This window comes from Elephas maximus, chromosome 4 (genome assembly GCF_024166365.1).
Source record: "Elephas maximus indicus isolate mEleMax1 chromosome 4, mEleMax1 primary haplotype, whole genome shotgun sequence".
NCBI lineage: Eukaryota > Metazoa > Chordata > Mammalia > Proboscidea > Elephantidae > Elephas > Elephas maximus.
Window position 1 is genome coordinate 144358422 of NC_064822.1, and position 16260 is coordinate 144374681.

A 16260-nucleotide genomic window follows, 5' to 3' on the forward strand; every position below is an offset into this window, starting at 1 on the left:
TACAGCCTAGAAAACCCTATGGAGCAGTTCTACTCTGTCCCATGAGGTCACTATGAGTCAAAATTGAATTGACAGCACCTAACAACATCAACATACTTGATGTCTATTTACTCATAGCTAAAGGAAATGAAGTTGAAGTTTGCCCTCAGGATGTCATCTTTCCTTTCTGTGTTCTTTTTTCCTTTCAAGAGGCTTCTCCCAATAACTAGATCTCATTCCCACTCAATCTTCTGTGTTTGAATGTGTGTTTTCCTAAATGGATATTACTAATTTATTTTAAGATGTAAACAATGGATGAGAATTCTATCACTACATGCAGAAGAGAGGTTTTTAGTTTTGTTTTGAACAAGAAACAAATATTTAAAAAAATAACTAATCTCAAAAAAAAAAAAAAACCTAATCTCTAACTGTAAAATTCTTTCAGAAATCAGTAAAAAGATAAGGGAGATTTTATGAAGAAAATAGATTTACTATTCTAATAAAATTTGAATGCTATGTACAAGCATTGTACAAGGCAGCAGGGTTCAATTACATCACATAAGCAGTCTCCTGCACTAAAGTATAGAGCTGGTCATAAATCCTGTCACAATACACTTGCTGGGTAGACTTACATTCATTTGCATTACGCAATGTAATGGGTTTAGGGAATAAATATAAGCAGCTACCTGAAGCCAATATACTGTTCCCACATAAATTCAGATGATGGGAAAAAAAAAAAAAAAAAAAGACTACAATATATTCTTTAGCCCTATTAAGGAGCAACTTGAAGAAGACTGGTCAATATCATGAGACGCAGGAGAGGCAGGAGGAAGAGATACAATTGAAAGTTATCATTTTAACACCTCACTGCTGTTTAAGGGTCAACACGTAGGGTTAAAGATTTTTATACAACCTAAACTTTCAGCTTTCTTATACTTATAGATAACTATAGGGTTGCTGGGAACCCTGGTGGCATAGTGGTTAAGTGCTACAGCTGCTAACCAAAAGGTCAGCAGTTTGAATCCACCAGGCGCTCCTTGGAAACTCTATGGGGCAGTTCTACTCTGTCCTATAGGTTCGCTATGAGTCAGAATTGACTCGACGACAATGTTTTTTTTCAGGTTATAGGGTTACTATGTGTCGGGATTGACTTAATGGCAATGGGTTTGGTTTGCTTTTGGTTTAGGTAAAGTACAACTGAAAATGATAACATTAGGTTCTGTGTGTTGTTCATTAAATCTCACAGCACTAAATGAAAAGCAAGCAGTGATAAAATTTTATGTATTGACAATTTGTTGAAATTAATTGAATCTGTTTTATTACTTTAGATATATACCAGGAACTCATGTTTGTACTTCAAGAATGAAGTCAAAAGAAATATTATCTTAATCAATGTTCTCTGAAATCAGACATCATCACAGAAGGGACTATAATGTTCTAAAACTACAATATCAATCTCTTCTTATTGCTTAAAACTGATAATCTTTTAAAATTGCAGAATACCGTTTTCTAATTTTCTAAAAGCATCCTGAATTACGTAAGAAAAAAAAAATCAAGAATCAAACAGTTGACATCATGGGCATAATTTTTCTCAGTAACTAGGAAATGTATTGCTCCCCAAATCATACACTCATATTTAGAATGGTAAACTCTAAAGTTCCAAAGGTTTTACCTTGTGTTTTAATCCATTAGTAAGACATAAAGTACTGACGTATTCTAACGAAGCTTTTATTTTTAGTGCCAACAGAGATGAATTTTATGAGTTTATGAAAACTTTTTAAAACACCAAAGCACACCTCAAAGCAATTTATACTTTTGTATTAGTTACTGCAATGGCTATATTACAAAACAGTACCCACGTACGACAAAGAGCATACAAGTCACTGATGATCTGGTGTGTACAAAATTCCATTTGTCAATAGTTAAATTTAATGAAGAAGCTAACTTACCGGTGGATCAGCCCCCTTAGAACCAGTCAGACCTCCTGTTAGGGATTCGATATCCTGAAAAGGGGAGAGGTGTGGATTGTAAAATGCTACTCAACAGCATGGAGAATTCCCCAGTCCCACATTATAATATGTTCTTTAGCTGCCAAATCAGGGACTTTCAGTTACTATTTTTTTAAACAATCTTGCACACTGTAAAGATAAATAAATGTTGATGCCTGTATCTAAAAATCTACATATTTCCCCATCTCTGAACACTCTGTAAAAAGGAAACATATCAACAGAATAATAATGTTTGAAATATGCTCAGTGAGGGGAGAACATAAAAAGAAAATTTAATAAAAATGCAATTTAAAGTATTGCTTTCAAGAAGACTAATCCCATGGAAAATACTTAACCTACAAAAAAAAGCCTAATTATCTATGATCCAATATATTACTATGAATAGAAAATGAAAATATAAAGAGATGTAGATCGATTAGTTATTCCTTTACAAAGATCAATCCCAAATCTTTAATCAGTAACCAGAGGAGATCATGCCTGAAGCATGGCTATAGTGGTCAAAGGTCTCACAAATAATGAAATGGTGATGTTGTGTAAGCTAAAGAGCATGTGGCCTGTGTGTACAGACAACTACAACTCAGCTTTAGTCAGTTGTTGGTATCCATGAGTTTAGTTCTAAGGTTACAAATCATATGACTTTTTAAAATGAAAAGCCAGAATTCTAGACTTTTAAGTAAAAGCTCCTTATTTAATTTTTAACACCCATTCCACCCCCCATCCTCAAATGAGAAAAACTGGGGCTGGGGTTCTGCTCAAAGTCTGCTGGATAGGATCTTTCAGCTACAACGAAGAGTTATTATTTTTGTTGGAAAGGGTCTTTCTTGTGACTCTGATCGCTGCTTATCTGTTGGCATCCAGCTGAAAGGATAGGGATGAAGAACTGAGAGAAAGGTGGCTGCAGTAAGAAATCAATTTTGAAGTGAAAGAAAATTAAATACCTGTGATCAGTGAAAATGCCATTACCTTGGTGTCATTAAAAAGGACTTACACTACTTATTCACTTGAGACTTATTCCCATCATTATTACCCTGGTATTTCAAAAACAGGGACTCTTAACACAACATCAGGCTAAAATGAGCATGTGAAGGAAACACTGCTCAGGGGAGGGGAAAGAGAAGGGATGGTATGATCAAAGTTTCCATCCAAAGAAGCTGACTTTGAACAGGTACTTAATTGGTAATGAATTTCTTCATGCATATTTTAATAAGGCAAAGTAACCACAGGAAATACTTTTCAAGAAAAAATACCACATTCTTAAAAGTTCCATTGTGAGGACTTCTTGCTATCATGGATATGTTGTTTCCATTTTTTTTTTTTTTATAACTTTAAACTTTTCATGATAGTCAAAGTCTTAAGACAAGGCAAAGAATAATTTAAAAGATGAGTGTGAAAAAGCATTGGTATTTTTGGTTTTAAACATACTGAACTAAAGACAAACTAACTACGTACGAATTCATGGCTCTAAACACAGCACAGATGTATGCGCTTATTCCTTTTATTCATTCAATTGTAAAACAACATTTTCAGCTTATGTTCTATTTTGAGTACAAGCTGAAAAAGAGTGTCCTACTTGGACAGAGGCCCAACTTAAATGTGGCTTATCGCTTGGTGCAAAAAGACATTTTTCAGGTGTGAATAATGAACATAAGTATGTATGAATGAATTTATATTGTAAAATTAATACATGAAATAAATAAATCCTTTGAGGAATTCCAAGCATATGCATTGTTATAGAGCTCTTAAATGGTAATGAGAAGTGAGTCAAGCTTTTTGATGATTGTTGAGTATATTATCTTACAAAATATAAGTGAAATCCTTGACAAACTTATTAGATTCATTTTATAGAGACAAAAAGAAAAAGACATAAAAAAGTAAAACCATTGACTTTGTAAGAAGGTATTTTTAAAATTACTATGTAATAAGGTTATTAGTTTGATTAAAGCATTCATAACTGTTATTTCACATTACAGAATTTATTTAACTATGCTGTATACCATGTTCAAATCAACATTTAGATTTAATGACTGATGAAAATAGCCTGTACTTAACTGAACTTCAACTACATGCTTTAAACATATTGTCCCTTATATCAAGATTTTAAAGTTAGTTATTTCTTTTCTAACTTAAGAGGCTAAATAGTTTATATAACTTAACCAATATCATACAGCTATTAAGTAGTGGAGATACAAAACATTTGTGTGAATCCAAACGTGTGTTTTTAATACTATTTGTAGAAAAATGCCTCTATCATAGTACCCTGATGATCTTGCACATGTTCACATTGGTGACATAGGCAAGGCTAAACCACAGGCTGACCTAAATCTTAGCATAATGCCCTGAGGCTCCCAGGAACATGACAAGGTAGACAGTCTTGTGAGGAGTTGTCATAAGGCTGATTCTCATTTATTTCCCTGGCTCCAGTGAGACATAGGACCTTGCACCTCCACCCTCTCTATAACTTCCCACCAGCCAGGGTACATCTGCAGACAATAAAAACTGCTTAGGTGCTGTATGGAACTGACTCTTCCTGGCAGAGCAACCCCTCACCCATGCTATTCTCTGGCTATCCAGTTCTGATCTTTCTGTGGAAATAGGGGCCAGGGCCTGACTACAGTGAGGCAAGTGAGGTAACTAGGGTGTATAATTTAAGGTGACTCACTCTCAGGGTTATATGAGTGTTAAACTTATACTTGCATGGTCCTGAGAGTGACTGCCTCCTTGAATTTTGTGCTCTGGGTGCCTCATTCTAAAGAGATGGGCAAGTGTAGGGTCTATACCAATACAAACCTGGGAGTGAGTGACTTAAATTTTTATCCTAAGTGTTCCAGCCCTTGTAGTGATATGGGGAGCTGACACTATGCTGACCTTGTTAATGCTGTCTAAGTAATAAACTCCTTAAATCCATTTGGCCCCATTGTTTTCTTACCAGTCAAATCTATAGAAGTAAGGAAGCAAACCTAGCAGCTTCCATCATTCTGTTGCTTAGGGATGCCTTGTTGCTTGACAAGAGTATTATACATCCTCTATTATATAGATTACTAACATCTACACAAAACAAAATGAACTAGGATCTATTAATTATATAATGACTTTATGTCTTAAAACAAAATTCAGGTAATGAAAGTTTCACTTCCTTCTTCAAGGCCTGAAATACCTAAAGGAGGTTATTAAGAAGTTCTTCATGAAAGCTGTGTAGAGACAATTCATTTTAACATTGAAAAGCTCTGTTCCTGGAATGGAAACCTGGTAAGCCAAGGCTGGCCCATGGTCTCAGGCTTTCAAAGGATGAGTTGCAGGTAGAGTGAAGTGACTAAACTCAGAACTCTAAGCAGAATGAGACTTGAGAGCAGCCCACAACACAGGTATCACCTCAGCGTAGGCTTAGAATAAGCATCACATCGTATTGCATTGGCGTAGTTGGTTGCCCAATTGTCCTGTTTCAGTCCCTGCTCCAAGAGTTGACATATTTGCTTTTGACTGACACTGAATGGTGGAGCTATAGGGACTGATCATGTGGTTTTCAGTGCAAGTAATTAAAGTCAGATGTTGAAAGTCATGCTTTCTCTTGTGGAGGTAAGAAAAAGGAGAATATTAAAATTTGAGGTCTCTCTCAGAGCTATTGCTGGACTCTTATTTTTATCCCTGAAGAATAGGATGCCAGGTAGGGTCCAATAAAAGAAGAAAAAAACGTTGTTTAGAAAGCACTGAGTTTCTATTTATGGTGATGGAAAATTTGGCAATGAATATTGGTGATTGTCGTATAACATAATTGATATAATTGGTTCCACTGAATTATACATGTCAAAAACATGGAATTGGCAAATGTTGTATTATCTATACTTTTACAACAATAAAAAATTATTTTTGAAGATGATAAAAATTGTTTGGGTATAAAATACAAAAAAGAATAAAGAAAAGTCTAAATAAGTTGAATCTAATGTTGCATATGCAACAAGATCCAGAACATCTTAAAGCATAATAGTTACGTTTAATGTTAAAATCAAATTTCGATGGTTCAAAAATTGGAACACAGTTCTACTCTGACATACGTAGCGTTACCATGAGTCAGAGTCAACTTTACAGCAACTGGTATCTAGTATAGTTATTTTTAAATTTCAGATTTATTCATATTTCTAATTTAGCACAATTTTAAAAATTATTTGGGGAAAGTTATCACATTTCAAAATAGATTATATTTTAGTACATTAAACAATCTACCAAAAAAAGTATCAGCCAATGAAATCAATATGAAATAATAAAATACCAATCTCTTTTATCTTTACTGAACAATTATATTTAAAATTGGTTTCAAGGTCTTAAAAAAACATTCAATGAAGTACCTTATATTTGGAGAGAAGCTTGCAAAATTCATTATCTTCACAATACAAAAACGAAGCATTTCTCTCATCCCCTTTACAGAAAAACTTCTCAAAGGGTTCCTCATATCCCATTCTGTCTTGACACAGGTTCTTATTCCCACCACATCACTGAAACTTTTTTATCAAGGTTGCCAGTGACCTCCTGGATGATAATTCCAGTTGTAAATGTTCTGTCTTCATTGTTCTTGATCTCTAAGCAACACCTGGCACAGTTGAAGACTCCGTCTCCTTGAAATATTTTTTCTTTTCATTTACTTTCATCTTCTATATAATTTTAATTAGTACCATGACTTTAAATCCTATACCCAGTAATGTCGAGTCAATTCCGACTCATAGTGACCTTATAGGACAGGGTATAACTGCCCCATAGAATTTCCAAGGAGCCCCTAGCAGATTCAAACTGCCAACCCTTTGGTTAGCAGCTGTAGCACTTAACCACTATGCCACCAGGGTTTCCCTTAAATCCTATATACACTGAGTATTTCCTGATTCATATCTTCAGCCTCAATTTATCCTCTGAGATCCAAACTTTTGTGTATAACTGCCTACTCAGAATCTCCATGTGGATATCACTACATCCGTCTAAAACTTAATAATGTGAAATCGAACTCTTGATTTCCACCTCAATTCCTGCCCCTAGGTCCCTTTCCCAGTGCTCTCTTCATCTTATTAAATGATGTCATCATTCGCCAAGTTGTTCAGGTCAAAATCTGTTAGCAAATCCTGCCAATTCTATCTTAAAAATATTGCATGAATTTGGTTTCTTCTTACCACCTGTATTCCTACCATCATAATCCCAACCAACACTAGCTCTCCATTGGACTAAAGAAATAGGTTCCTAACTGTTGCCCCTGCTTCTTTATTTGTGCACCCCCTTCCCTATAAATTCCCCACACAGCAGCCAGAAATATCTATTCAAAATGTAATTAGATTACTTCCTTAACCAAACCCCCTCAATGATTTACCATCAATCTTAGAATAAAACAAACATATTACTATGTCAATTCTCTGGATGATCTGGCTTTTGGCCATCTGTCTGATGCCATCTTTTGCTACTCTTCCTCTCCTACCTGCCACCCAGCCCACTGGCGCCAATGCTACTTCAAAAATCGGCCAAGGATGGCTCCTATCTCAGGGCCTTTGCACAAGTTTTTCCTGCTTTTTAGAATGCTTATTACCTGGATAGTCTCCTAGTTAATCCACTCACTTCATTAAAATCTCGTCTTAAATATAAAATCTTCAGCAATAACTTCCTTAATTGTCTAAAGCAGTCAGGGTTACAAACAATCAGATAGAAGCTCAAAAACTGTATAAAAGAATGATAAAGGAAGGGATAACTTATAGAGGTATGGATAGCTTAAAGGAACCAGAAAAACAACGAAACACCGGGGCCCAGCAACAGCTAGAAGCTGTAATACCCATAAGCCTGAAGAAAAAATAACACCAAACCAAGCACATTGCCTTCAAGTCAATTCTAACTCATAGTGACTCTATAGGACAGAGTAGAACTGCTCCATAGGGTTTCCAAGGAGCTACTGATGGATTCAAACTGCCAACCTTTGGGTTAGCAGCCAAGCTCTCGACCATGTGCCACTAGAGCTCCTAACCCTGAAGGGATAAGATAGGAAAACTATTTTGTTAACAGAGTCCAGCAAGATGTGAACATATATCCTCAGCCTCTAGAACACTTCACCACATAGTGGGAGATCAATAAATATTCATTGAATGGATGAATGAATGACTGAATGAGTGAATGAAGCATGTAATATCATCCTTATACATGAAAAAGCTGAGGCTCAGAGTATATAGATGATGAAACAAAATTTTCCTCATTTTTATAAAACTTATGGCTTCGAAAGCATGGCTCAAGGCAACAGTGTCTGTGTGATAAAAGTGATAAATGCCTGAATGAACAAACTAATGAATGACCTGCCCAAGATCATGCAGGTGGTAAATGCTGGAAAGATGCCTTGAAATCCTAAGTGTTCTAACCCCAAGCCCAGCATACTTCCTATTCCATCATGCGTCATTAATAAGACATCATTCCAAAGGAAAAAGCCCACAACTCTGTGTTATTTCATCTTAAAGCAGTAAGTTTCCATATATCCCAGGGTTTCAAGTTAATAAGAATGAAAACATACAAAATGATTTAAAAGTCAAAAGACAACACATTAAAGTTATCTTCTTGTGAAATACTGCCAATACTTCAGATGTATGACCTGTAAATTAATCACTGAATATTGAATAAATCAATACTTACAGATGTTACCTAACATGTGTGGCAAGCTTTAATAAATAGTTCAAACACATTAAACTAAAAATCGATAATGTTTATTTTTACATAAACTCTTAGAAAGTAGGTTCATAGCACTAGGAATATGATGTAATAGTCAGAAGACAGAATTTTTTTTTAATCATTCAGTTTTTCACATAATGTTTAATGGAAACAATCTTTCATCAGAGAACACCAGCTTCTTGAGGCAAGCATCCAAATAACAAAGCTGAGTTTGTTAATGAGACATCTTCCTCTTCTACCAGACTTAAGCTGTTAGTGTTTCCTTGGCAACTTTACAGGGTAAATTTCCTGGGAGGCAGAGAAGAAGCAGAAAACACACACAAACCACTGTTACAAATCTTCTTTCCTATAGAAGCTAGAAGGAATCTATTTAGTGACTTTTTAAAATAAAAAAGGAAAATATCTAGGCTTTTACTTTGAGCATAATTCAGCTCAAATCTGGATTTTCCTTAAGCCATAAAATTAATTCTTCAAAAAAAAGAGTGATTAAGCATCTCTTGTGATTTAGGCACTATGCTGGACATAAAGGGTAGGTTGAACAGACAACAGTCAAGATCCCAGTTTTCAAAGGGTTGAGAGTCTTGCAGAGATCCAAACAAAGATAAATAAACATATTATATACGTAATAAGAATAAGGCACTGCACCAAATTGAAATGCGGAATCCAGAGGCTGTGCCATGCTCTCTGGATTCAAGGATCTTTCAGTCTAAGAGCAGAACAACATGGGGAAGAAGTCTGAGAAGTGAAACAGTGAAATTACATGAGTAGTGAACAATATAGGGAGGTGGTAAGTTTGAATATTTCTTGTTGCTAGAATTGTATTTTGGTCTTGAGTGAACACTGGGTAAGTCTATCTGAGGAAGTTGGTTGGGCAACATAATTATGAACATTTACTGAGCTTTTACTATAGCAGACACTATGCTAACAGCAGTATTATTCACTAGATAACATCCTAGCTCCCTTAGCAAAAGTTATTTCCCCCATTTTCAAGATGATAAAAGTGAGTCTTTGAGAATTTAAAAGACTCAACAAGGGTCACACAGCTAATAAGTATCCAAACCCAGATGGACTAACTCCATAGGCAATGATAACTACTACACTCTACTGTATAAGTTGAGATGTGGGAAAAAAGAAATGGAAAGGATCTCTTGACATGACGTGTGGTGACTTTGGAGAAAAAAATACTCAATATTTATAGAAGAACAAATGCGAATGCAAGCAGAATTTTTCTGAGGTGGGCCTTATAGTCTCTGCTTGGAAAAACAATATCCCTGATTAACCTACAAATATAACAGTTAATGCCATTGGAACTATGGCATTAAATATAATTCAAAATACATTGGCTATATCTTTTTAATTGCAAGGTAAATACCCAAATAGGGAGTCAAATATGCATCAAGGACACAACTGTGTCAGTGCTGTATGGAATAGGGTTTTCTGAAGAGAGCCTCAAAGAAATTTAAAGTTCTATCTTTCCCATGGAGTGCTTTCTTTGGAGAACTTTGTGATTTATTTTTTGTGCTACTTTTTTCTTCTGTATTCCCTCTCATAAACCAGTTTCCTTGTCTATTCCCTACCATATGGTGAGGTGATAAAGGGAACCTTTTGCTATCTCCTGACTCAGTCTCAATCATTCCTCTTTGCCAGTTCCTACATGTTGACAGTTCCTTGTTATCTCTAACTCAATATGTCCAAATCAGATGACATCTTCCACTTCCTCCACCACCACAATGGCCAAATGCCTCCCATCCTTATTTCAGTTGATATTTTCCAATAAATATTCAGTCATCCAGTCTAGATTCTTAAAGGTCGATAAAGCTTCTCCTCACACCTGGCATCCATATATCAATCCAGTCAATTTTTCCCTCTAAATTTCTATTCAATGTATTCCCTTCTTTCAATAACCACTGCATTCACTACTTTAATTCAAGGTCTCACTTTATGTTTGTCCCACCCTTAGCTTTTTCCAAAATTGACTTTTTTTCTGAGTTCTTTTTTCCACTCTCATTCTCATACAATCTCTTCTCCAGAACTGTGATGCTCAAAGTGCGTCTTGGGGACTAGTAGCACCAGCATTACCTGAGAACTTGTCAGGAATGCAATTTATTGGGCCCCATCCCAGATCTGCTGAGTCAGAAACTCTGTATTAACAATCCCTCCAGTTGAGCTAATGCAGGCTAAGGTTTGAGAACCAGTGCTCCAGAGTGATATGTTTTAATATGTAAATGTGAATAGGTTATTCCTGAACTCAAAATTCTTAATTCTGCTTAGGAGGAAAAAATGTCAAACAGTTTTATGCATGAGTTCTTTCATCACACAGTTCTTCACTACTTTTCTCACATCACCTTTTTTGTTTTCCTAAAAGAAACCTTATACTCCTATCACAGTGAATCCTGCACTTCCTTTGTGTGTCAAGTATTTTCTGCTTCTATGCTTCTGCACTACACATCCTTCTGCCTAGAAAGCTGCCACCCTCTGCCCCTGGCTAAATCTTACTCATCCTTTGAGGCTCATCCAGGCATCACCCCCTCTCAGGAGACTTTCCCTTTGTGCCTTAGCCCAGAGGAATGATTCTACCGTTGCTCCCACAGAACCTTGCACTCACCTCTATCTCAACTCTTACTACACCACTTTATAATTGTCATTTTACTCATCTGTCTGCCCGTAATCTGAGAGCTAATTTGGCTCAGAGCTTTACCTAACATTCTGTATCCCAAAGCCCACCAATAAATGTTAAAACAAAAAAAAAAAAAACTGAAAAATTAACGTTGATTTTAGCTTTCCAATGAACATCTGTATTGGGACCACTTTATAATGTATCCTAAATTAATATATTTGCTTTTTGTCTATTAATTTTGTTTCATTAGTGTGAGCCAGTTGTTGAGAAAGTGAACATCTTTGAGTTTACTTCAGAAACTAAATTTCTAGAGTGGTAAAACTGATCATCAGATATTTTTGGAAAAACAGCAGAAGTACTGCCCCAAGAGACCCAGCCTGATGGTTGACTAGTAGCCCTCCAATTCTACCTCAAGCCTACAAAACACAACATACATGAGAGAAGATCATATAGCTTAGTGATCAAGAGAACAGGTTCATGCCTGACTTCACTACTTACTAGCTATGTGATTTTGACAAATTCCTTTAACTTCCTTACATAAAATATGTTTCTCTATATCATACTACCCATATCTGTGTCATAGTACCTAATTCAGAAGGATGTTTGAAGATCAAGGTAATATATGAAAGTTATTTATTGTATTAACTTGTAAATTATAGACTAATATTAGCTATTATTACCCATAGGCAGTGCATAGACACAGATTAGATTACACAGGCATAAAATATAGGATAGGGACACAGTCTAGCTAAAGATATATATTGAAACAGGTATACATTAGAATAAATGTAGATAAGATCAGGTATAGATTAATAATGGTGGATTCGAACTGCCAACCTTTTGGTTGGGCGGCCGAATTCTTAACCACTGTGCCACCAGGGCTCCACTTTTTTGAGTTTTTGATTTAGAGATTAATTTTAAGCATAAATTTCCACAACAGGTTTCTAGAGTGTATTTTCCCTCAAAGAGATGAGATCCCAAGATTTGTATTTTACCTCCCCCATTAGCCTTATGATTTTCATGCATTTCTATGGCTTTGGTCATTATAAATTAGTTACTAATACTATTTTTAAATATATAATTTTTATTCTTCCTACTAAAATCTGAGTAATCTTTTTGTTATAGAGTAAGAACTATTTAAAATTTAGCGGGTAAAATTCATACCATGAAAGTATATGCAATTTATTCCTCTTTTGATGTGTATTCTCTGACATCACATATTTATGTCCCATCACGGCATCTTTAAACCCGTTAGAGATGTGCTGTAGCAACGGAAAGGAAGGATCCACATTCAAAAGAAGATATCAGTATTATAATCCTAGATACACATAACTTATGGGAGATTTTTCTTTCAACCTTTGCTGGTTTAGAGTCAGAAGCTCATTTACTGTGATCTTGAATTACAACTAAACCTCCAACTACATGAAACTTGGTCCTTTCCTAACTGACACAAAATATAAATAAATAATTTAGGGAAAATAAAGTACCTCACACTTTAAGGAATCATTTCCTTAACTCAGTAAATAATACCCTAAAATATTTACTGGATTAAAAAAGAACAAAAAGCTGGAGATTAGCTTATCTGAGTCTATTAACTGAAATTCTACTGACGTTGGTGTCTTAAAGGCATTTATCACCTTGATTTATTAATAACTACAAAGAAAAGTGGTTTGTATAATGACAACAAAAACAGGGAAAATAGCTTATTAAGAATATGTATATTTCTAATAAAGAGATATTTCTAAAAAAAAAAAAAAAACTGTGTCTATATCTCTGCCTTACTAGATTTTAGGTACTAGACCAACGAACATAAATAGTTTTTAAGACAAACACGAGATGCTAGAAGAAAGCAGATGAAATATTTTCAATTCATTAAGTTCACACTTAGAAAAGTTTGGTATGAGATGTTCAACAAAATCCTAAGTACATCATACTCATATCTTAATTTTGGAAATAACAGCTGTGGAGGAATTAGATAGAATAGGGAGAAGGGATGACTGCTTGAAAAGCCAGCAATTAGCAGCACTATCTAAAATAAAATATGCAAATTTTCCAGAAGGAAGTCTAACTTGAGCCTAAGGGATATGTAGACAAATTCCCTTTGAGTTACAATTTCCTTTGGGGGTGGGGGGAATGTATATATATATATATATTTCCAAGTCAAAAGAAGTAAATTTCAAATCATTTTCCCATTTCTTATTTCATTTTTTGAAACGATGAATGATGGTCATAATGGTGAAACCCTGGTGGTGCAGTGGCTAAAGCATTCAACTACTAACCAAAAGTTAGCAGTTTGAATCCAGCATTTGCTCCGTAGAAACCCTATGGGGCAGTTCTCCATCCTACAGGATCCTTATGAGTCAGAATTGACTCGATGGCAGTGGGTTTGGTTTTTGGTTTGGTCATAATGGTGACAAGAAATAGCAATAGGACATGTGATTCCTCTATTTTTCTTCTGGGGAATCTGCATTTTAATTGATGTTACCAAGATTCTGATATACATCAATGTTTGGCAATACCAGTATCGCAGTCTCGAAATGCTATTAAATGAATGGAAATGAATTTGACTGAAATCACAGCAATGAATCTGACTGAAATCACAGCATAGAATGCACTGATGTTATGCTATTAAATTAACTGAGACTATTTTTTTATAATATAATTCAGAGGTCCTGCAATCTGGAGATTTTGAGTCAATGACAGAATGTTCTATAATCTAACAACTCTCATTTCTTCTCTTGATCCTAGCACCCTCCTAAATGATCAAACAAAATCAAGTTTCAAAGTTAATGACATGCTTTGATGTACTGAGGTTAATTTAGAATGTTTTATATTCAGGTATGTCCTTTCTTCAATATTTTGGGAACATGCCAAGTCTCTTGAGGTTAGTGCAGTGCCAAAGTCTGGACACTTCCTTTGTTTGAAGTCACGCAGATAAAAAATACAGACAGTCCTACCTTTGCACCATACGGTGTTAACTGAAACTCATGTACATAAGAACTGTGTCCTCCTTTTGCATGACTCCTTGGTAAAAAAAAAAAAAAAAATTTTTTTTTTGGTAACTCAGTTACTGTGCGAGTGAGAATTCAGTTATTGTGCAAAGTGAGGACGTGGTTCCTATGATTCTAATATGCATGAGTTTCAGTTAACAGGATACCACACCAAGGGAAGACTGCAAGTAGTTACATTTTAATGGCCAATAAGTCTGCATTCCTCTGCCTTCAGCAGCCGCAAAACTGAATTGTGAATCCAGAACACACAATGCAGTAGCTATATGTAACCCAGTTTTAAAATTGGAAACTTTCTCAGTTTTAGCTTTGGCCCAAAGGCCAAGAAAAATTCTGTAGTGACGAGTATCCCCCACATCCTTAAGCAAGGAGTTACAGCAGGTCATAGTAAGATGCTCTAAAACTGGGTCTGCCAGAATTGACAAGCACCGTCCCTTAATGGAGGAATTATTAATGTATTAGGTATAAAAGTTCTTTCTGTATTTTACAGTACTTTTGCTTTTCAGGGTGTTTGGCACTCACTGACCTGGACACAAAAGCTCTCCCCTGCTTCTCTACCCTAAAACATAGTTCTTTCTGTATTTTACAGCACTTTTGCTTTTCAGGGTGTTTGGCACTCACTGACCTGGACACAAAAGCTCTCCCCTGCCTCTCTACTCTAAAACATATACACAGGTGTATATCCCTGAGGACAAGATTTGAGCAGTATAAGAGTGGTCTGGAGCCATCGTAAAAGGTAGTTGACTCAAAAGGACTGTGGGAAAGGATAAACAATCTAGCCAAGGGATGAGGAATTTATCAGTTTCCTATCATTGCAGTAACAAATTACCACAAATTTAGTGGCTTAACACAACACAATTTTCTTATTGTTCTGGAGGTAAGAAGCCTAAAATCAATTGTTGGCAGGGCAGTGGTCCATCTGGAGACTTCAGAAGAGAATCCACTTCTTTGGCTTTTGCACTTTTAGAGGCCACCTGCATTCATTGGCTCATGGCCCCACCCTCCATCCTCACAGCACATCACTCCAAACTCTGGTTCCATCTTCACTTCACCTTTTTCTGACTCTGACATTCCTGTCTTCCTCTTACAAGGACTCTTTTGATTACACTGGGCCCACCTGGATAAAGTCCCAGATAATCTTCCCATCTCAAGGTCCTTAATGTAATCAAACTTACAAATTCTCTTTTATCATGTAAAGTAACATACTGGAAGCTTCCAGGGATTAGGACATTGACATCCTTCGAGGACTATTATTCAATTTACCACAATGGGAAATTAAAAATATAAGAATGGAAAACAGAGGATGAGGGGAAAGTAAAATTTAACGCAAAGTAGGTTTGGCCTGAATCATAAGATATGCAATTTGAAGTGCTAATAAAGGACTCAAAGAAACTCCAAAATCTCCTTAGTTTAAATATTGTTCAAGCCCAGGGGACACAAATTTCAGTCCACAATAGTACTAGTTATGTAAGAGAGTCTCCTTCCTGCACAAAAAAATTCCAACCTTGCAGCAGTCAGAAGCAGCAGTAGAGGATATGAGTAAGGGAGAAAGAAGACAATGAACAGCCCCTCCAACATTACAAACTTTCAAACCAAAAGCACTTCCCATCTGAGTACATAGGAGAAAGGATTTTTCTTCCTCAAAAGTCATCTGTGATGACTTCATCCATTAGGATCAAGTCCCAACTTCTTGCTCCGCCATTCAACTCTACTCTGATTCCAATCCACCTAACCATGTTTATTGCCCAGTGTCTTCTGCAGGCAAATTTGGTTTTGGTGAAACAAATGCTTTCCTTCAGCATGCTCTACACATACTGCTAGCTTTGCTCAATCCAACCCAATTCCATTCCACTCACCTACAATGGTACCCTCCACCGAGCACACATATACTTCTTTCAAACATATTGTTAAGGACAATTTTGGATTTAAATTTAAGTATATCAAAACATAACAAAATTGCCTTTACCTCTTC

The 16260-nt window shown here is 35.8% G+C and overlaps 1 protein-coding gene across 1 annotated transcript in view; it reads right to left on the bottom strand.

Annotated features, from left to right (window-relative positions):
- Positions 1-16260, bottom strand: part of PPFIA2 (PTPRF interacting protein alpha 2) — a 556115-nt gene that overhangs the window by 469387 nt on the left and 70468 nt on the right. The window contains exon 4 of the mRNA XM_049883963.1: positions 1929-1982. Coding sequence (XP_049739920.1) covers positions 1929-1982 — 54 coding nt within the window. The remainder of the gene's footprint in view (positions 1-1928; positions 1983-16260) is intronic.